Source organism: Phasianus colchicus, chromosome 3 (assembly GCF_987193195.1).
Source record: "Phasianus colchicus chromosome 3, bPhaCol1.hap1.1, whole genome shotgun sequence".
Taxonomy (NCBI): domain Eukaryota; kingdom Metazoa; phylum Chordata; class Aves; order Galliformes; family Phasianidae; genus Phasianus; species Phasianus colchicus.
In genome coordinates this window covers 36,230,955-36,254,037 of record NC_143438.1, presented here as the reverse complement: position 1 = coordinate 36,254,037, position 23,083 = coordinate 36,230,955, and the positions used below count along the sequence as shown (strand labels likewise).

General features: G+C 40.9%; 2 protein-coding genes across 2 annotated transcripts in view; both read left to right on the top strand.

Moving 5' to 3' along the window:
* PARD6G (par-6 family cell polarity regulator gamma) overlaps nt 1-8,530 on the top strand; it is a 58,071-nt gene extending 49,541 nt beyond the window's left edge. Inside the window, exon 3 of the mRNA XM_031589067.2 lies at nt 5,734-8,530. Within this exon, the coding sequence (XP_031444927.2) occupies nt 5,734-6,593 (860 nt within the window). The 3' untranslated portion in view covers nt 6,594-8,530. The remainder of the gene's footprint in view (nt 1-5,733) is intronic.
* Nucleotides 8,531-9,415: 885 nt separating this feature from the next.
* On the top strand, nt 9,416-15,789 carry BLOC1S4 (biogenesis of lysosomal organelles complex 1 subunit 4). Its single transcript, XM_031589068.2, has 5 exons — nt 9,416-9,655; nt 9,761-9,832; nt 10,024-10,125; nt 11,447-11,581; nt 14,841-15,789. Exons 1-5 carry the CDS (start codon nt 9,416-9,418, stop codon nt 14,934-14,936), a joined length of 645 nt encoding a protein of 214 aa, XP_031444928.2. The 3' UTR covers nt 14,937-15,789.
* The last annotated feature ends 7,294 nt before the right edge of the window (nt 15,790-23,083 follow it).

Below are 23,083 nucleotides of genomic sequence, written 5' to 3'. Positions count from 1 at the left end.
CGAAGGGGGGGGAGGAGGGGGGTGGGGCGGGGGGTGCTGTGTGAGGGCTTGTAGGAGGTGAGGATTACTTAGAGAGGTACAGGCCTGGACACTTGCTTACATTTGTTAACATCCTCTTCCTCCTAGAGCCTCTCGTATTAAGGGCAAACTTGCAGGTTGAGCAACAGCTTCTGCTCCTTTGGAGCAGCACTGCTCTTCCAACATAAAGAGTCTTCTGCCAAGGAGGGAAGAGGTTCAGCAAGGGAACAGTGGCCTCTGATGACAAGTAGAGAGAAGTGCAGGAGGCTGCATATTAAATTCCAGAGTGATTGTCCCCATTCTTGATGCGAGTGGCTTTGAAATATCTCTTGTGTGTCTGCCACTGCAAAGAAAGCCTGCACCTAATGCAATTATACTTTTGCTTGCTGTAACATGCAAGACTAAGGAACAAAATAATGTTTACTGTCGTGAATGAGAGCAGAATGTTTTGAGTTGATAAACGTGTCGAGTGTAGAGATGTGCATTTGTATTCCTTTGATTTTAATCCTAATCAGATAATGAATGCTTACTACATAGGGAAGTATCTAAGTGGGAATTTACCTTTTTAATATTGAATCACTGTAGGAGGTTGCTTCTCACAGAACAGTGGTTAGGCTAGAGTAGGGTGATCTCAAATTTTATTTCTAGCTTAGTTATTTGGTGATATTTGTTTTCAAAAATGTCACTGTGTTTACAAAAAGTGGAAAAAAAAATTATTTTAAAAACAAATGAATTGAGATTTAAGATAGTGAGAATAATATGCTCTCTTATTAATTTGAACTTGTCCCATTTGGTCTTGGTGCTTCCAAAGCCCCACTGAATGTCATACCTAAGCTATAATGTTTAGGTGGTCTTCCAAAGGCTGGTGAGGTTGTATCATGAGGAACTGACACAGGGATGTGATGGGAGAGAGTAGTTAAGCATGTGTGTGTATGTGCATGCACACCTGAGTGTGTTACTTGACCTTCTAATGGAATAGCTTCTACAGCTGCTCTACCTGCTGTGTTTTTTTGGATTGGTATTCCAGAGGTTGCTGGCAGCAGATAGATGATTTTAATATTCCTGTAATGTGGAATGCTATGTTAGCATTTAGATAAGGTTATTTTTTCCCCATTAAATGTTCCTTGATGAGTGATACTGGCACAGGACTCCTGCCTCCCTGAGCCATAGTTCACTTCATATCTGTTTCCTCTTTAAATCCCTCTGCATGTGGTCAGCTTGTAAGTTGTAGTGAGAGCCTGCCAGCTTATATGTTGTCTGATTGCTTTCACAAATGTGGCTGACTTTGATCTTTCTGAGAAAATAGACACTGAATACAACTCATATAAAGCACGGACGGTGTCTGTAGAGGGGATATGGAAAGGTAGAAGGGTTAACCATGACATATTCCTTGAAATGGTTTTATGACTGCTGCAAATTTGAATGTTCTGTAATAGAGATCTGCTGGATTGAGGGGTTACCCTTCGCTATTAATGACTCATTGGCCTCCTTCCCAAGCTGCCTGAAGTGCTGCTCTCCCTAGTGGAAGTAATTTTGTCTTTGAAGTACTTTCCAGAGCTGTCAACTAATGTTCCACAGTTCCCAGAGGAAATAATGAGCCATGAGTGTATGTACACTGAAAAAATGGACTCTGAAATGAACTGTTCCTATAGGAGCCTGGCAGTCTGCTTCTCTGTGGAATTCAGCTTGTTTATACAATCTTATCTGGCTAAGCTTTGGTATTTCATCTGGCAGGCAGCTCCTATGAAAAGCAGCTGTCCAAGCAATGGGAGTGGTGCTCCTGGTGGCTTTTTCAGAAGGTCTGTAATTTCTTCCTTCATGTAAATTAAAGAAATACAATACTCTTTTGGCTACAACCAGATGCTCTAAGCAGTTTTCTTACCCTTATAAATAGCTCTTTAAGTATGCTATGCTGTGATGTATTCTGTGACTTAAGAATAGGATTCATGACGGCAACCAGGAAGAAGGTATAACGTATTTTGTAAGTCATGGGTTGACAAAATTGTTGGAGGAGTAAATACCTCAAAGGTGTGGGCATCTGTAACTTTGTAGATATGTTTTAAAAGAAATTCGTTTAGTAAAATATCCATACTTAAAAGCAAAAACCTCCTTTATTGGTTTTACTGCTGCTGGACAAGTGGAAGTAGTTCTACCAATAGAGGTGAGAAAACACTGGTATAAAGCAAACTTACCACAAGTGTTATTTCTATATGAAGAGAGCTGTAGCATACAGCCTACCAGCATACTCCCTACCAGAAAAGTTCTGATGGGTAACTAGGTTGTGACAACTATTTCAAAGAAAGGAGACAGGCAAAAAAATAATAAAAAAGGCACAAACATTAACAGGAAGGATGCAGCCTTCAAAGTACTTAAAGTTTTACGTAAGTCATTGCCAGACAGCAGAATGTTCTGAAAAATGTAGTTTCTGTGGAGGATTGGTGCAGTAACATTCAGTGCCTATAGGGGAAAAAAAAAAAAAAGGTTTTTTTGGGCTGTGCTTACATGTAGGGCTGAACTGGAGAGCTGATGATTCCTTCTCCAGCTGTGGTGAATGTTTTTTTTCTGTAGAAAAAGGTGAACAAGATGATTTGCTTCCTATTGAAGATAATGGGCCCAAATAAAATTCAGATCTGTCTTTCAAAATTCAGTGGTTATCCATGATTATCCAGTTCACAGCATATCTGTGTCTGAAATTGCACTGTGTTTTGTACAGGAGAATGTTCGGTGCAGTCTGCCACATTGTAAAGAATAGAGGCTGTACTCAGCACCTGAAAGTTAATTCTCCTTCTGTCATCTGTGCATCACATTTCACTCTGACCACATTCAAGACATAGAAAAACTTGACACCCTGTAAAATACAAGACATTAAGTACTGCTTAGATGTGCCACTTGATGGCACTTGTTCTTCCAGTGCACAGATTTATGTAGGCTTCATTCTGCAAAAGGAGGACTTGATATTGCAACAGGAGAAACATGAAATACAAGCTCTGTCTGGTTTATATACTGAGTACTTGTCGTCTTTGGGATCAGTCAGTTTTGTTGGCTAAAATGGCATTCTTGCTTGGAATCCTGCATGGTGAAAAAATTCAAAACCTAGTAACTGACCTTCATTCAAAGCGTGCTGTTGTAAATTATGCAATGATAGGTAGTTTTCATTTTGGTCTAACGCATACCACCTGAACAGCTCATAACTGGAAAGAGGTAACAGGCCGCTGTTTGACCACCCTGTAGCTGCTAAAAGGTCGTGATATTTGGCTGACTGCTTCTGGTTCTGGTGAGGAAGGAAATTTTTCTTGAGATTGACTTTCTGCTGCCCCAGCAACAACTGATGTTAAACTTCAGTATGGATACTTGGCTTTATTCCTGCTGCAGAAGTAGAAGCTTGGAATAGCACGACAAGCTGTTTTGTTCTAGCAGGTCATCTTGAATACAAGCAATGCAATAATCCCTGTATTGCCAGGGAACGTGTATTTCATACTTGAATTTCTTCTAGAAAAGTTAATTGTGTGTTATTGTTTTTTCTTTAAAAGCTCTCCAAACTAACTCCCTTTCTCCATCCTGCAATAGGTTTTTACCTTTTAAAGTTAGGTCTTCATCTTTTTCAGAAGTGATCCTATTGAGAGTCAGAATCAAAAACTGATGTCTGATGCTGTCTTAAAAACAGATCCAGTCAACAGTGCACTGACTTCATTTTTTAACCTTTTCCAGCCCTGAAATGCTTGAATTTAAAAAATGGTCAATAATCCAACACAACATAACTTGTAATCTCTCCTTCTGCCTGGTTCAAGTTTGGAGGAAAATGAGCATTTTTGTGGCAAACTGGGCTCTTTATTATTAGTGGTGGTGGTTATTTTGAAGTTGCCCAGAGGTCAGGAATTCTGGCAGGGCAGTCATCTAGGGAGACAGATTAGTGGGCTCAGCGCAGGTGAGGAGGTCATAAAAGCAAAATAAGGACTTTTTTTTGTCATTGCCTTCATTGTTCAGCCAAAAGAAGCAATTTCAGATTTGTCCCACCTGTATGTGTCAGATGGACCATTGTGCTTCTCTGGTTTACTTGTGACATTAATACTCAATTATGACAAGCTGGAATGTTGTGAGAATTAACTCTAGGTTGTTCTTGTTATTTTGAGGAAAAGAAAACTCTTGTCAAGGAATCATCTAATCTGGTAAAATGCTTGCAGGCCAGTCATACTCTTTCAGTCTTAATAATCATATACAGAGGTGCAGAGAACAGCTACGTGGGTATTGTCAGCAGAGAGGAGGATGACTGGGGCATGTTTTACCTGTAGTGCAACTGCAGTCACCAGACTGATTTTCTGAGTCTTAATGATGTGCAGCTTCTGTTTTGAGTTTAGTTTTCCAGTGCTATAAGAGACAGTTTGAAACATAAACTTGTATGTAATTTTAACTTTACCATCTTAAAATGAAAATCTGGGGTAAAGTTTGCCTCGATAGCATGCTTTTTTCAGCCTTTATTGGCTAGAGATATTATTTTACTTTCTCAAGCATTGTTATGCAGGATTAACTTATATGAGCAAAAGCTTCACCACACTTCTGTAAACTAATCGTACTTCTGTATTTTACTGTTTGTCTTCAACATAAACTGAAAATCTGTTAGTTTTTATCTGAATAGTGTTAGCATGTTTAAACCCCTGGTGAAATGCTGTTCCAGCTAGTATTGTGCTTCATGTTCAAAATATGCACAGTATTTTTAATATGAACTGCAATGGCACATTTTTTTTTACACTAGATAATTCATGAATATTTAGGTATTTTTTGCAAAGCACAAAATGAGTTTCTTATATGGATTAACACGTCAGTGGGCTTTTGCATATTGTTCAACTGGCTTAAAGTAGATCACTTTGCACCTGGAGATGCATGGAATACACTAACAGAAACCAAAGTATTTGAACTTCTGCAGTAGATCTGACAAAGGCTGCTTTGCTCTGGATTTTTCTCCAGGGTGGGAGAGTTTGTGCTAGCCCACATCTGTTCTGTGCTCCTCAGCATGTGGACTATGCAACTGGGCAGTTTCTCTCTTCCCTCTTCTATTCTGCTTGGCACCTTACTTCCACCAATTTTTTTATTTTTATTTTTTTTAATTTGACACTTTAGCACTTTCTGTGGCTGTCAGATTCTTCAGAAATTAAAATATTCTGAAGAGAAGAGTGCAGCATTGATAGATGCATATTAACATAAATCCCTCAGTGAAAAAGGCTAGGCTAAAAATACATATCCAGCTACTCTCTCATACCCTGCTTTTGTGTTTGTGCTTGAAGTCTGCTATCAGTTAATGCTGTGATGGATATTAAAATATTCTTTCGTTCAGACTTTTACATTATGAATTGTATACATATTTTTCCCCGTTTGACATATATGTATAAAATTACTATCTAACTCTGAAAATATGGTGTCATATAAGAAGGTGTATAAGGCTCGCAGCTGCAAGTAATTGCATTCCATACAAGAGTATGGAATCAGAAGTCTCCTTCCTCAAAATGTGGAAGAAATATGGATAAGGCATTGGAAACGGCTAATTCATTCTGGATGATGTGTCAATGGACTTAAACTGAAACAATGGTTAGAGTAAGCAGAAGAATTTGATTTCTTCCATATTATTAGGAGTACAGTTTCACTGAACCAGAATTAGGAGGGAAAACTCCCTGCAGTTTGAATAATTCCGTGTTTGATACAGTGGTACGTTTTATCTTTCAGATGAAGTGGACTACAGTAATTTTGGGACCAACACGCTGTCAAGGAAGAAGAAGGCTTTGGTGACACTCCGCAACGACAACCTCCGCCGGCGTCCTCACATTAATATTAGCATGCCTCACGATTTTAGGCCCGTGTCTTCCATAATCGATGTGGACATTCTTCCTGAAACACACAGGAGAGTGAGGCTGTATCGACACGGCTGTGAGAAACCTTTAGGATTTTACATACGCGATGGCACCAGTGTAAGGGTTACTCCTCACGGACTGGAAAAAGTACCTGGTATCTTCATCTCTCGTATGGTTCCTGGAGGCTTAGCGGAGAGCACAGGCTTGTTGGCTGTAAATGATGAAGTCCTGGAAGTTAACGGCATTGAAGTAGCAGGAAAGACTCTCGACCAAGTCACAGACATGATGATTGCTAACAGCCATAACCTTATTATCACGGTCAAGCCGGCGAATCAGAGGAACAATATTATTCGGAGCAGTAGGATGTCTGGTAGCTCTGGGCAGTCTACAGACAGCACCGCTAGTCACCACAGCTTGCCTACATCCCACGTACTGCAGAACTTCCACCCTGATGAAATGGAGAGTGACGAAGAGGCTGACATTGTCATCGAGGGCGGTCTGGAGCCACAGCACATTCCCAAACTGCACAGCCTTACTTCCAGTAGCCTCTCTCGAATCAATGGCAGCAACCTTAGCCACAGACTTCAAAGGGACCTGGTGCTCAACAACAACTCTGGCCGAGAAAGCAACGGCAGCATCCACAAATTACTCAGTTCCTTAAAAACTGATCCCAGACACAGTCTGGTTATTCCCCGAGGAGGAATTGAGGAGGATGGGACGGTCATTACGCTTTAGTAGCAATTCCTGCAACTCTTTTCAGTCTTAAGTGCCAATGGGGACAGTTGACTCTTAGAACTCATTATGCACAAAACAGAGCTGATACTCTCATAGACCTCACAGGTGCAGAACATTGTTGCTGTCTAGGAAACGTGGCATTTGGAGTTAGACAGAAGACTGTAATGCACTGCAAAATTGATCAGGAGAATGCCAGAGTGTAAAAGCTGGTTTATATCTCAGTCCTAAAGTGAGAAGGCAAATTAGTTGTAGTTTGTATAAATCTAAGCAGTTTTACAAGCTACCACTGGCAGTGCTACATGCTTGGGTTTGAATGCATGGGTGGATGTATTTATATACACGCATGTATATGAGTTAGGTTTTGATAGTAATAACAAATGTCTATTTGAAGTGGAATCTGTTTTTCCTCTAATACGAGTTTTAAAAGAGCTCTTCTCAGTAGTGTTACATACAGACCTTCTGCTAATTTGTTTATACCACATTTGCAGTGTCTAAACCAGACAAGCTCTGTAAAAGTAGTTTCCGGCCGTAGTGGTAACAATGGTAGGGAGATGCTGCAAATGCATTTCCCAAATGAAAAAATGTATGTATTTTTAAAGTGTAGGGAGGGGAGGTTAGAGGATGTTATTGCTTTGAGATCAGCACCACCTGCTGGTCAGAGGCAGATCTGCCTGCAACACAGATTTATACTATATGGGAAAACAAAATCATAACAATGAGAGCTTAAAACTGTTCATTATGTGCAAATGTATTATTTTTGATATTTATTAGATAATACCTCTTTTCCAAATTTTCTCATCATCTCTGTTTCTTCAGTATCAAGTTCATGTGAATTCTAGGGAGACATTACACGCAAGAAGGCAAAAAGAAATGGAAGAGTGCTAGGACTGTCTCCTTTCCCACCAAGATAGGCTCTTGCTGTATGTTTAGAGCAGCCTAAATTCTCAAGGTCCTTCCTTACAAAAGTTTGGCCAATTGCTATATAAAGGAGGGATGCTGACTGTCTTTCAAACCTAACTTAGAATAGTTCTGTTGTTTTTGAACTCTTCTAGTAATCATAAAGCTTTATTTCTACACTTGATTTCTAGAAACTTAAAGTATGCTGGATGTTGGCGATGGCCAGACATCCCTACTGGATGCTAGTTAAGGGGTAACCAGTGACTGCTGAGTGGATAACTGTTCACATCTGAAATGCCATGAATTTATTAAAATGATCAAATCTAAAATATTTTGTTACATCTCAATCAGTGTAAGGAGCAAAATATAAATGTTTTACAGTGTATTTTTCTACTTTTAGCTTGTCATTTTCTTTTTGTTTTTAACTTTGTAGTACATTAAAGGTTTTTTTTATATGGTGGAATAGACATTTCTTAAATATTGTATGAATATGAAAACTCAGAAGTCTTGGTTTGAAAAAAAAAATACATTCCATTTTGGAATATGTAATGGCTGGACAAAGGATATGTGGACTAATTGATTACTGCTAATTTAGAATGCCTGTGGAACAACCGGTCTTCTGCTCATTGTTAAGTATTTTTGGGACATTGAACTTAGTATGTTTCTTTTAGATTTGCTTTAAAAGTTTATTTTAAAACTCTTTAATTAAACCTCTTCTAGGTGTCACAGCAGTTATAGAGCTATACTTATTTTTCCCAGCACAGTAAGAATAGCACATTGATCCTATGTCTTAAATACATGTTTGTACTTTACCAAAGGTTTTCATTAAAAAAAAAAAAATAGTAATAATAATCTGATTATATTGGTGCAGTAAAAAACTGAATAGCTGGATATGCTTCAGTCAGTCAGACCATCCTATCAGGAGGGTTTTGTTACACCTTCTTTAAATAGGTTGTTTTGCCTGGCTGAAGGTTACTCATTTTGCCTTATTTAACTGATGAAATTGTGACCTGTCTGCAATAAAATGTGCACTAAGCTTGCTTCTGTGCTGTATCCTTTCCCTTATCCTGAAGGGCAGGAGTACGGTACTTCTGTAGGAGTATCACACGTCCTTTGTAAAACAAGGTATGTTTTTTGGGTACGTTTTTGACGACTTCAGTGACATAACCATTTCAGGGTTGCCTCTTGCTGTAATACTGCAGCAAGTAGAGGTGAATACCAAAAGAACCAACGTTTCTTCCCGCATCTTCCCATCCTGCCTTTATTAGTGGGTACTGTTGCATCGATCCCCACGGGGGCCAGGTAGCTTGCTCTGCTCTTTGAAGCAAGGCTTTCTTTGAGGCTCAAGTGTTCCTTCAGGCCTTCACCTAGTTCTGTCTCCTCAGAAAAAGCTTAAGGCACCTTTGTCATGGTGAGGTGCAGCAGCTGCTGGGAGGAGCTGGGTGAAAATACCCAAATCCTCAGCTGGTTCTGCCTGTGGAGTGGGAGACAGTGCTGAGGTGGGAAATGCAGCTTAGTGGAGAGGCGTGTCGGGGTCTCAGAGGGGCAGAGTAGTGACAGAATCAACGTTGGACCTGATGCTTTGCAGCGTCACTTTTAAGACTTGCAAACGTTGTCTTCATTTGCATCAACTAAAAAAAAAAAAAACAAAAACAAAAAAAAACACAACCCTGCTTCTGTTTTTGCATGTACCATCCTACAAACGTAAGTCCTGTGTGTAGATATCGATGATCTCCACGCAGGTTAGCGGGAGCCTCCTGAGGGAGCGGAGCCGACGATGCTCTGTAGAGGACGGACCGCCGTCGCGGTACTCGCGAGGGGCCGTAAAGCCCTGGGGGCGCAGCGAGCAGCGGGGCCACCCCCGGCGGCCGTGGGGCGGGGCGCGAGGCGGCGGCACCGCGCATGCGCCGGCGGCCGTTCACGTGATGGAGGCGCCGCCTGACGGGCGGCCGGGCGGCGGTATGGCGGCTGCGGGGATAGGGGCGGAGGCGGCGGGGGGCTGCTCCGGCGGGGACAGCGGGAACGTCTCGCAGAGCCACAGCAACGCCTCCGGGCTGGGCGGGCAGGAGGACGAGGATGGGGACGCGCTGGACGCGTCGCTCAGCGCGACGGCCGCCGCCTATAGCGCGTACCTGCTGGTCGAGCGTAGCGCCTTCAGCGAGCAGGTGGGCGGGAGGGGTGCCTCGGCTCTGTGCTCGGCGCTCTGCGCTTCGCTTGGTGCCCGCGCTTGGAGGTTGTGCGCCCTGAAAGCATTTAAACGCGTCTTGCAGGTGGAAAGCTTAGAGAAGAGCCTGGAAGAGCTGCTGACGAGAGTGGATGAGTTCGTGGGGATGCTGGATATGGTACGTGCAGGCACCGGTCTTCTACCCGACTTGCTGCTTTTAATCTTGGTGCTTGTTTTTTGTTTTTAATCCGTTTGTTTTAATCCGCTTAATGGGAGCACAGCTGTAGTTTCAGAAATGAAGTCTAGTATTTAACACTTTGCTCTATTCATCAATTTATGTATAATCTCATCAGCTCACCCTCCCTGTAGATTCGAAGTGATTCATCCCAAGTTGTCAATGAGAGCATACCTGAAATTTACACCAAAGCTACGGAGATGAGGCAGATATACAGGAGGATTGACAAGCTGGAGGTACGTGTTTGGCATCCTCTGGCTGTGTTCCCTTTCTCAGAAGGTCTCCCCTGTGTCAGTCGTTGGTATAATGGTGTGTGCATGCATGAATGTGCAGTGGGTTCACTTCTCTTTCATACCCACTCCAGATTCAGTGTTTGGGGATAATGAAAAGAATGCAATTGCTGAAGAATTTCTGACTTTTTAGAACAAAACCCCTTTTGGTTTTTAAATGGGCTGCTTGAAGCAAGGCAGCCATCCTTGTATTTTTAGAAAGCTAATAGTATTGCTTTTTCTTCTTCTTTTTTTTTTTTTAATAGCATCTCTCAAGGTTGCTGTCTTGAGAACTATCCTAAAATGAGAGAACTGTCAATTTATGGTAAAGCTTCAACATTCCAAGTGATTCACCTTCTTGATCCTGCTTTCCATAGAAAAACATATAAGCATCTAGATTCTAAGAAATTGCCCAAGGAGGGTGTGGATGCCTCATCCCTGGAGGCATTCAAGGCGAGGGCAGCCAGGTCTGGTGGTTGGCGACCCTGGACATAGCAGGGGGCTGAACCTGGGTGATCATTGTGGTCCTTTTCAAGTCATTCTATGATTCTATGAAATCTAAGTTAGTTTCTTGAAAAGTAGATAGGAAGGGTCAGACTAATTGTTTCATTAGACATGATCTGTTTTTGCAGTCTGAATATCTCATAAGTGATTTGTGGCAATGTCACGGAGTTAACTAGATCAATCTATGCCCGTGACAAGGGGCAGTAGGCCTCTGCCCTCCCTACCCCTTCCAGCCCCACAAAATGGAAGGAAGGAATGGAAGAAAAAAAACAGCGGCAACAATCTATGGAGGTAAACTTATTTTACTAAGTATGATATCGGAATGCAAGATTACACAATGCAATACAATCTAATTGAAATTGAGACTAATAAATCAAATAAGATAGGAGAGAGAGAGTTCCTGAGACTGAGTCAAACCTGAAAAGCTTGGAACGGCTAGGAAAGCACCCTCCAGCACCCACTGCCAGGCAGTAAGAGACCACCCGACCCAGAAGGGTCAGATCCCATGACTTCCGTAACGTATAAGGAATTGGAGCATTAACACTTTAATTCCAGTACACTACATGATGTTTTGATGTGGAATACTGAAAACCAAAAAACGTAAAACCATGACAAGCAATAAATTGGACTTGCAGATGAAAGTGAAATAGAGTATGAGTGGTTTTCTACTTTTTTGTTTTATTAACGATACTTTCTTTCACTGCTTTTTTGTAATACAAATCCTGTTTTAACGTATTAGTGAAAATGTTGTGCTGCTTTGTTCTTCTTTCTTCTCCTCATGTAGGCTTTTGTGAAGATGATTGCAAACCACGTGGCTGGAATGGAAGAACGGGTTGTAAAGGCAGAAACAGACCTTGGAGCTTTTCCAAGCACTTTCAAGAAAATCTTGCACACGATCAGCATACCGTCCTTCCGTAACGTAAGTAAGCTTTAGTTCTCATGAGTCTGGCTTAGTTTCTCTGTCTACCAGTGGTCAACTAGAATAATAAATCGTAAGTTTGTTACACATATAAATGAATTTCAACATCAAACTCCTGTGCTTTATTAACGCATTTGCAAAGTTCTCAGATTTATTCAAAACAACAATAAAAAAAAAACCTCACAAGTTCTGACAAGGTTTTGTGTTGTGCTCCAAAGTTTGAATATATGAAGAAGGGAACGTGAAAGGCCCAATAAAAAAAACATGTAATGAGCAAACCTCTATTGAAGCATCCCTGATCTCTGACAGTATGCAAAGCTGGTAGGAAGAGCCTGTACAGATGATACTGTTGAAGCACTATGATGCATAATGCAGTCACTGCCAAAATGTTAGCAGAATAGGAAGTCAAAGCTGTACTACACAATATACTTAATATAAAGGTTCTATTTATCCACAGTCCACACAGTTTGGTAATGATGTTAGCATCTTGTCAAACTGTCTAAAAGAGATGTTTTTTACTACCTTCCCTCATGACTGCATGTGGTCTGTTTTTCTGCAGAAGACGTGGAGTACCCTTTGTAGAATGTTTCAAGGTGATGCCATACCTAGCATTAAAAAACTGATACTGTGCACTACTTTTTAAAATAACCTTTGAATTTAAAGAAAAAATACAAATCTTCTGGCCCTAGTATGAACACCTTATGCTTCTTGTCAGCGTCTGGTATAATGTAACGTATACCATATTTAAGCATGTCTCTCTGCATCTTGTCAGCACCCAATCTTTCATTTATCCTTTCCTATGTGCATCCCATACTAGCTCAGGTCTCTATCTCATATTAGTGAAAATGCTGAAATAAAGTCAGTTTGTGGAGAGGGAGAGGAAGATGTGATTGCTGAAGTGTTATTTGCTACGTATTGTAACTATGTGTGGCAGCAAAAAAAACAACAAAAACAACCTAAAAAAAATGTTGTCTTGGTAAGACTTGGTTCAGGAGCACTATTCTTTGCTGCTAGTCATTAACTTCCAGGTCCCTCATTTTTCTTCGGTGTTTGAATTCAGTGATGCCTCTTCTTTCTCAAATAAATAAGAAAATAAATGAACAACGTGCAAAACAAACAACATCACAACTGCTATTTATGGGCTAATTAAAAAAGCAAACAACTCTGGCAGCTGTGGATAGGAGCATCATAGCTTTAAACTTCAGCCTTGAAAAATATTCAACAGGATTTTCTACAAAGTCTTCAATTTAAAAGTTTGAAAGTTGTAATAAAATGCTTTTTCGTGTTGCATGGGAACATTTTGTCAGCAGTTTTTCAGCAATTAATAAGGTGGAAAGTCTTCAAAACAGCAAATTGAAGCTGTTGCTTGGTTTGAGAATGGGTAGCAATATAATAAATGCTCAGAACTTTGGTTGTAATTGATTAAATAAATAAAAGCTGCATGACTGTTCCACAGTGAAACTGCATACTGCATGGTAAAATATGCATTTTCATTAATCACACTCATGATTGAATGAAAATGCATGTAGAGATTTCTCCCCATGCCTTTTGTTTAACTAACTCACACTATATATCAGTCGTTTGGGAAAGAATGCTGTACCAATGTCATGATTTTCACTGTAGCTCTTGGTACATGTTTTCCTGAAAAAAACTGAAGTCAGGTCCCCTCACTCTGTTCCCATGCAAATTTCATAAGCTGTGTATCTATAATCTCACTTTCAGATTTTGCCCCAAGTTCTTCCCTTGTGAATATCAGGCAATGTAAAGTACAGTATTGTAAGACTTCTAATATCACTAAGGATGTAGACACTCTCAAAAGGTAAAGATGTCTGCTAAGCAGTTGCAAAAATAATTATTTGTAAATGTATACTTAGGCAGCTGTGGGTACTGTGCCTGCCTGTGAATTTCTCCATCTGAATGAAATTATTCCCTTCTTGCACATATGCAAATGTAGTGCATCTTCAGTCAGTGTCATGAGCTGCAGTGTTTTCTTGTAGGCCATTACACGATAGGAAATATTTGATTTAAAAGATTGCTTTGACTTGTGGCAAAATTCTGAGGCAGAAAATTTCATTAATTATAGATTTACCCTTAGTTTATATATTTTATTTCTGTTTTTCCTAGTGACATGGATGGCAAAACAAAATTAATTTCAGAGAAATTGGTGGCATTGTAAAGTAAAAAACAAATACAATTTAAATATCCTAAATCAACAGTTTGTAATATTGAGACTTTCTGTTTTGAATAGATTTGCATATAAACAGGATAATGAGAACCTCTTGCATTCAGTTTGAAACAAGTACACAGCTTAACTGTATGCTGGAAAAAAAAATCCATTCATCTGTTTTGTGGGTGTACTCTTATGCTTCAAATATGCTACTGTTAACTCTTTATTACTGATGAAGACTCTTCATCTCTTTGTTCCAGACAGGCAAAAAAGTAGCTGAAAAACTTTACATACAAACTGACTGAGAGCTCTGCAAAACTGTTTATCAGATTCTGTCACGGGTTCAATAAGTTTTTAATGAATCAAAATATGATTTTAAGCTTTTTCTTTAAGGCCATACATTGAAAATGTACCCTGGCTCTGTGTTGCCATGCAGCGTTATTTACATACAAGAAGGCTGACAGGACAGTCAGTAGTGGTCCTTGCTGTTGTCTACTTGAGCTGTTTTAGCTAAACAACATAGAATTGTAATAATTATGTGATACATAGAGAATATTTTAAATGAATGTGTACACTTTTCCTGAAAAGCAGCATAACGGCTCTTTCCCAGTTCACTACCGTATTATTTTAACAGTAGTTCATAGTATGTATAGTCTAAGATATGCTTGATGAAGAAGTTCAGCAGGAGCAGCAGACCTGAAAGAAACATCTGCTAGGTTTGTTTTCATAAGAGGACTGTTTTAAGTAAATAAGTGACAATACAGGCTGAGATTAATTCGAAGGAAGCAGCTGAGGAGAACTCAGAAGGCTGGAGAAGGAAAGGTAAAGGTTTGTGGAGCAAAAGTTTCCCATTTGGCTCCTGCAAAGGCTGGCATGTTGTATACTTTTCAAGACTGAGTTTATTTAGGTGATAAAAGGGCAAAAGTCAAAGTAACATGAAGAATAAGTGAGATCCATCTGAGCTGCAATTTAAAGTTCACTGAGTGAGGGAATGTGACTTTAAAACTCCTTTTGTTTTGCATTTCAGTTCTGTAGGTGTTCTGAAACTTGATTTTTTACGAAAGCAAGAAATAAACTTTATCTGATTTGCAGAAATCGTCTTCCTCACGACAGCAGACTGCCTATGAGCCTCCTGTCCTCTTCAAGACTGAAGACTATTTTCCATGTCCTAATGAAGCACCTTATTGACGATTTTGGTTTTGGAGTTGGTATGAATCAGCCAGAATAGAACAAGCCAAGTGAACAAAAGAAATGACAGCCTCAAAATAGCTGCATTTCTGAGTATTATTAATGGCATATTGCCATTCTGATTCTCATTGTCTTCCTACAGGCAGCATTTTCAGGTAATCTATTTTGGGTATATTATTTGAAAAGTCTTCCAAAAACACAGTATATATTTTCAGTTTATAATGAGGAAGGAACTTAAAAATACTTCCACAGTAGGGTTTGGGGCTTTTTTTTTCTTCTTTTTTTTTTTTTTTTTAAACAGGAATTATAGGAGACATACTTTTATAGTACTCTTTTAACAAATCAGGTCTGCTGCACATGTAAATAACTACCACAAGGCAGTTATTTTTGTTTGGCTTTTTATTTAAACATACCGGGGTGAAAGAAAAGCTCTATGCATAAAATCATGGTAAGTTTTGGAAATTAGTCCCTGCAGTGTGGAGAATTGCACCACCTCAGAATGTGCAGGTGGCAAGGGGAGGACTGGGAAGATTGGTGAGGAGTCAAGGACATGACTTGGCTTGGGCAGGAACGTCCTGCCTCTACTGATAGTCATTGGGTCACTGTGACCACAGTTTCTGATTCTTGCAATGTGTTATCGTGTGATGTGTAACCGGGTGGGCATGATATATATAATCTACTGTCAGAAAGAAAAGGAATGTAAGTTGAGGCAGGGCCATCTTTGAACTGAGTCTATATTGGATGCCTCCACCTGACCAGATGCTATTCCCTTTCACACCTCTGTGCAGTGACTGGGACTGTCTGTGCTGCCTGGAATGTGAGTAAATTGTCAATAAACGAGTGGCTTATGTAACACCTGACATATTGTGTTTCACCTAGCAGTATTGAACTGCACGGTTACTTCTGAGAACCTCTTTGCCTACAGCTTCCTATAATATCTAGCAGTTGTTAATCATTAATTTCTATATTCCTGTTGAAAACCAATTTCACTACTGTTTTATTGCTGAAGAACTCACTGCAAATAAACAAAATTCAAAGGAATAAGACATACATCAGGGAAACAACATCATGCTTTTTGGTTTTATGTTGCAGGCAAAGAAAAAGGTAAGCAGTTGTAGATTTAGAGTTATATGTTAACAGATACAGCTTTCAAAAACATATGGTCTCATCTCCCAGCAGCAGTGACCAGATTCTGAGTGAATATCTGAGGTGATGTTTCTTAAAAGTTTTTAAGATTGTGAAGTCAATATCATTAGGCTCCAAAAATAATTTTAATACAAAACTACTACCTGAAATTAAACAGAGTGAGTCTAAAACATATAATTCTGTATCACAGGCATTTAACTCTTTGAAGAAGAGCCCCCCTCCCTTCTATTCCCACAGCCTCCTTTTGTCAGTACCTAAGCATTAAACTGTTTAGATGTTCCACTGTAGCAGCAGTTGCATTTCCAAGAAGTACTGTATGCTTGAGCTAATGCCTAAATAATGAAGTCTAATCAGTCCTTCTGAGTGAAATCTAATGAAAAGACGTGCCCATGTATGCTATTACAGCCAGATATATGAATGGTCTTATAACAAGTTGATCCTGACCATAGTTCAGAAAGTTTATAAAGTTAAGGAGTTCTCATAATACTAACTAGAACCACATGTTGACTCTGCTCAAGTGGGCTGATAAGTGGGCTACCATGGCTGTCTTCTTGTTCCCATTGAGTCTCACCAAGTAGGAATAGCATAAGGAAAAAAAGAAAAAAAAAGCAGGACTATATTTGCATAGTACAAGATACATGTTTATATATAATAAAAGCTGTATTTACATGATAGGAAGGATGGACTCAATCTTAGATCCCCTTATTTTTCCTAACTCTTGGAGAAAAACACAAACTGTCTTAGCTAAATATGTACTTAACTGATAAGCTACGTCTGAAATAGGCAGATGGGCTGAGATTTGTAATTTGTTACCTTTGGACCCACACATGTTGTTCCAAATGCTAGTCTATTACAGGTGCCATAAAAACTAGGGAAATTACAGAAGGATACACATTACTGACGTGAAAAGAGACAGGTGTGATGATTTATCCAACCAAATGATAAACTGCGTTTTAAGATTTGAAGATTCGTTAGATTGCACTGATGTTACCTGAGCTGACAGCAATTCATTACTTCTGCTGACAAGAACCTTCAATTTTAAGTAGTTTAAGTGCTAAGAAGTGAGTAGCAAGCTTAATTTGGATTCCATCACTTACAGGAACTGTTCCCAAAGATTTTGATCTTGAGATTTAGAGAGTGATCATGTGTGAAAACACTTTCCACAATTAGAAAGATGATCCAGATAACTACATCTGTGAAGAAAACTTTACACCTGAAAATGGTGAATACTTGCAGGTTAGCTTTCAAGGAAAAAAAAATTGACACTTATAAATTTTCATATTTTTTGTGGGGGGAAAAAAAAAATGCATTCTTGAGCCAGCTACCAAGGATTTCTCATACTCCCTTACAGAAGCTCTGGAAAACAAAAATTCCTGCTGGGTTTGGCTGTGGTTGAATATAATGTTTCCATAGCTGGTGATCTCTTCAGCCGGCAGCTAAACATCAGGCATGTGAAGCCTCCAGCTGCTGGCATCCACAGGCTGATAGAAACGCAGAGAGGAATGGGAAGTTGGGTGACTGGTAGGCTGTGCTGCAGCAGCTGAGTGCAGGCGATGTCAGTGCTGCTGCTGATTCAGCCTGAAGCCGGTGGGTGGTAGTACAACCTAGGGGTGGTGGCACAGCCTCCAGCCCAGCTGGAAAGTTTGGGGCGTTTTCTTCTTGCTTGAGGATATCTACTCACAAACTTACTGCTAGTAATTATTATGATTTTGCAATAAAAAACTGTAAGTACTGTTCATATGAAGCATAATATATTAAAGTGAGTAAATAACAAGCATAGTAGAAAAAAAGGAAGGAAGGTACTGCTTATGGGGCAGCGCTGTCCCATTTCACAAAAGAGAAGGAAAGAAGTTTCCACTGATTAATTATTTGCTCTTCAAGAAGTGGAGGTTTCTTGGGAATAGCTGGATGCCTACAGTATTTAAAAATAAACTTATTGCCATCTGTTTCCTAGAGGTGAAACTGTCAGGATTTTCTTTGCGAGCAAAAGGTCTGGAAAGCAAACTTTTCAAAGAAAAAAAGCAGAAGCTGGAATCCCTGCAACACTACAACTGTGAAACTGCTTGCAGTAGCAGTAATGGGCACCTGAAATCCTCTGAATGTGAGTCAATATGGGAGGGAGCGGTAGATGGAGAGAAAGTACAGCTTGTGTTGGATTTTCTTTATGGAGTTGTTAGCTTGGCTTTTCCTGATCTTAGTTGCGTTGCTGTAGTCATGGGAAGGAGAGCACAGGAATGCCTTGGGAAAATGGGCTGTGGTATGGATGCCATGTAATGAGGAAGCCGTGCAGCTCTGAATTCATTGGAGCTCAGCTGAATGAATGGGGCAACATTAGGAGAAGGAGACAGCAGCAGACGGAGGCTGGGGGAAGTAGGACTAGATGGTGGTCCAGCCTGGCACTCATCGCTTTCCACCATGGAACCTTTGCTGGGCATTAAATGGATTGGGTTTGGATCAGATTTAGCCAGGAAGCCACTCCAGAGCTTTATCCAGCCTGCAACAACTGCTGTTGGGTGTTTCTTCCGTGTACCGGCCTCAAGCCAGGCTTAGTTCAAGGTGAAACTCACTGGAGCATATAGCATGAGCATCAGGTTTCTCACTGCAAATCTGGCTCTGCTGTGCTTAACCACTTGCTGGTGCAGCCCTAGCCCCATGTGGGTGATGGGCACTGTTACGGAGAAGGACTGAACTGAAGCTGCATTGTGAGTGAAGATTTGGTGGTGCTGGAACTTACATTTGAGGAACTGAATGGATCATTAATAAGGAAGTGAAATTCCTGCAGGGAAACTGAAGAGCCTGATGTAAAGGAAAGCTGCTGGGGAGGAGGAGGTGGAGGAGTGACAGGAAGGAACAGATGCAAGACCTTCAGTGTGAGCTCAGACGTCAACGTATGGTGGAAGCAGGGGCAGCTGACATGGGAGTTGTATGGGATGCTGCTTGATCTTGCAGGGATAGGCTGATAAGGGACTGGAGCATTTCAGGAGGAGAAGGTGAGGCAGCTGGGGCTGTTCAGATGGGAGAACAGAAGAATCAGAATCAGAGGGATCTTACTGTGTATAGTCCCTGAAAAGAAGGGAGTGAAGGAGAGGGAGCAAAAAACTAACACTTTTCAGCAATGTCTGCTGATAGGACAAGAAGCAGTGAGCACAAAAAAGTATCTTTCTGAACATCAGAAAACACATTTTTTTCATTGAGAATGATCAGAGAGGTTGTGGAGTGTCCTGTCTGTGGAGACAACAGAATCACAGCTTGGCTGAAGTTGGCAAATCCATCAGGTCTCAGCCCTGCTCCAGGAGGGTCAGCCAGAGCAGGGTACCCAGGCCCGTGGCCAGGCAGCATCTGAAGGTCTCCAAGGAGGAGACTCCACAGCCTCTGAGCAGCCTGTGCCGGTGCTTGCTCATCCTCACAGGGAAAATGTGCTTCCTGCCATGGTCCTGAGCAATCTGCTCCAGCTCCCCCTGCTAGAAGATGATAACTTCTGGTAATAGTACTAGTTTTCAACTACTTGCAGCTCAGGGATTTCCTAAACCAAATGTGATTTCTGTGTATTCAGTAATTTTCAGTGACTTTTTTATCCATGTTTGTTTCCATTCTCTGAGACCTTTGTAGGCTTTTAGCATCTGTGGTTGAACTCCTCTCCAAAGCACCTTCTATGTTGCATCCCATATAGATCTATATCTACTTAATACTTTCTCGTCTGCTTCCGAGCATTTAAACTGAGATTTTCAGGACCCGTCATAATTGTGTGATCTCATTCACAAGTAACTGGCTATATTTGTTATGGGAGGCCAGCAGCTGGCCTAGCCATCTGATTCCTACGTCTGTTTGTGCTCATCTGGGATGTCACTGGACTTTCCTCATCACACAGAGCAGCTGTCCTAAAAATTTGTTCAGTTTTATGCAGCTCAAAGCATCCTTCAGGCCTGTGACCTCAGCCTTGGAGAAGAGAGTTAGAACACTTTGTAGCACTGACAAGAAACCCTCTTCCTTCTGAATGTCCTTAGAACTTTTCTGTGCCAAAAGATCTTCCAGGGTACCATCTCCACCCCCCTCTTCACTTTAACCCCTCTGTATCTCCCTCCCATAGGATGACTCTGCCCTTAGAGAGCAGGAGGGCTCTACATCCTTCTGCATGGCAGTTTGCAGTGGAAGGACCCTCAGCATCTCCCAGGGTAGGAAGTAACAGTTCTTAGAGAGGTTGTGCCATGTCATTCTTTTTCTCCTTCTTGGAGTTAGTTGAAAACAACTGTGGGTGAGTGTTCTCCTCGGGTTGAAGTGGTGGTGGTAGTGGTGGTTTTTATTTCCTGAAGTTAGAGCAATTTGTAATTCTATAATTCTCTGAGGCTGAAGTGGGCATTTCACTGCCTTGATCTGATGGAATCTGTACTTGTGCTGGGGAGGGTGCTGGGCCTCTAAAGAAAGCAGTGCCTGTGCTACACTCCCTTATGCACAACAGTATTTCCACATTTTGTCTCCAGGTTTCCCTAGCAGTAGCTTTTATTTCATCATTGTCTTTATTTCCAAATGCTTGATTGTATTCTTAGTTACAGACTTCCTCCAAATTGCCATCTGATAAGGTCAGCAATACTTTTTAGTCTGGAAATTTCACCAGTTCGCATTAAAATGCTAAAAAAGTTCCACTCCCCACTTCCTTTTCTTTTTTTTTTTTTTCCTCTTGTATCTGCACTTAGACTGCTTTCTAGTCTCTAATGAATCATTGCACTTAATCTGTACTGATCCTTTTCACATTTCACCTCCAGGCTGCTACTTTGATTTCTGTGTTTTGTGGGCAGAAAAAGCATCAGTTTTTCCTCTAGGTAATCCTAGATTGTTCCAGATTGGAGACACCCTCTTTTCCAAGATATGAAAATCTGAAAGAGTGGATACCAGGAAAAGGTTCTTCGCCAGCAGCTTGGCTGGGCACCGTAACAAGCTCCACAAGGAAGTGGTTATGTCATCAGTCCTGCTGGAATTCACAAAGTGTGTGGACAGTGCCCTCAGATGTAAGGTCTGATTTTTGGATAGTGCCATATGGAGCCAGAACTTGGACTCGATGGTCCTTATGGGTATGATGGTCCTCAGGATATTCTGTGATTTGATGAGAATCACACACAGGCATCTTTGCCAACTTTTGAAGATCTTTACGCAGTTGTGTTAACAGCAGTCAAGGTCATAAGGGGTGTTGCTTCTACTAGCTGAATATTATGAAGATCTAAAACACGAATGGAATAAAATATGACAATCAACTACGAGGAAATGAACATTTTAAATACCAGCAACGCTATGCAAAATTGAATTCTGTTCTACTGTTTATCAAAGCTGTAGAGTAGTACAGCATATTAGTGAATGTTGATGTATATCCTAGAGATAGAACTACCCAGCATTTCAGATGTAGGAGAGCTTTTTCAGAAGCTAGGGTTCATGTGGGCCCACAGTTTGCTAACTCCTACAAATAAAACTGCTGCTATCACCTCATTACAAAGAACACTGTTAGTACCTCATCCAGCTCTCCACCCTGCGTAGCCAGTGACTGCCAGCTCTCATGGTGAAGGAAGTGAACGAGTTTCTCATCTTCACCTTCTCTGACCTCTTCATCCTGCCCAGGCTTGCTACCAGCTATGGGAAGTGTCATGCAGTTGTGAGGCTGTTTTATCTCACACCCTGTGGTTTCCTCCTCCACCTGGTGATCGCTTACCCTACTCCTCTTCTTAGTGATCTGATCAGCTATCAGATAACGATATGAACTCAGCATGTGTTGCAGTGTTGGCAGTGAAGCAATCTCAAGAGAGATGTTGGTGAAGGGATGTTGTCCTCCTTGCCTGCTCCTGCTATGTGTATTTTTTTAGAAGTAAATCAGTTTTATTCTTTTTTTTTTTTTTCTTGTCGTGAAGCTCAGCCTCCAGAGGTTGGCCACGGATAGTTAAAACTTGCCCTTCTCATCCCCCTGTCCCCTGCTTTGGTACAAAGCCTGGAAGAGCACAAAGTGCCTGGATTCCTAATAGGAGTCTTGTTCCTTTTAAGATGAGAGGCAGTGGCCTCAAGTTGCACCAGAGGAGATTCAGGTTGGATATTAGGAAAACTTTCTTCTCATAAAGACCGGTGAGGCAGTGGCACAGGCTGCCCAGGGAGGTGGTGGGGTCACCATCCCTGGAGGTGTTCAGGAGCCGTGTGGATGTGGCACTGAGGGATGTGGGCAGTGGGTATGGGGGTTGGGGTGATGGGTGAACCAGATGATCTTAGTGGTCTTTCCCAACCTGAATGATTCTATTCTACAATTCTAATGCCTCCTGGCATGTTAGTAGATGAGGGAGCTTCAGTGGTTGCTGCATATGCATCCCATGGGGAGAGCTGTAAATGTGCCAAGGGAGAGGCTGAGCCAGTGGACTTGGCACAAAACCAAGTACAACCTTTGGTCCTTGAAGGGTATTGTAGAAAAGATGGGAATAATTAAGCCCAGATGATTTTTTGTGATGAAGAAAAGAAGGAAGTAGGAGGTAACTGAGTAATTTGGAGATCTCTGAAGTTAAAAACTTCAAATTGTCGTGTCCATGCCTAGCAGCTAAAGTACCAGTTAATTTTTGTCATGTTAGCATGGGGATATTCGGGTATAACATGAAGGCAGCCTTATCACCTTCACAGATTGAAGGAAGGTATATGCACACAAAACTCTTTTCATGGAAATAAACCATCAGCACAGATCCTGTTTAACCTGAAGAATCCTATGCTGCATATTACTAAGACCTTCTGCAGGTCATTTTAACTATGGAGAAAGTCCTTTTTGTACTCATGAAATGCGGTTCAACTATCTTATCACTTGTCTGTTTTAATTGTACATACAGCAATTCAGTAAAACTTTAACACGTACGTAGCTGTATGAATTAACCCCGTGGGTTATCCCTGCTGTGGCAGCATAGCTATTTGTCAGCACCATTTTTTTCACAGCATACTCTTATCAGGAAATAGTTGCAATTACGGAACTAAATCGGTATGTAAAAACATGC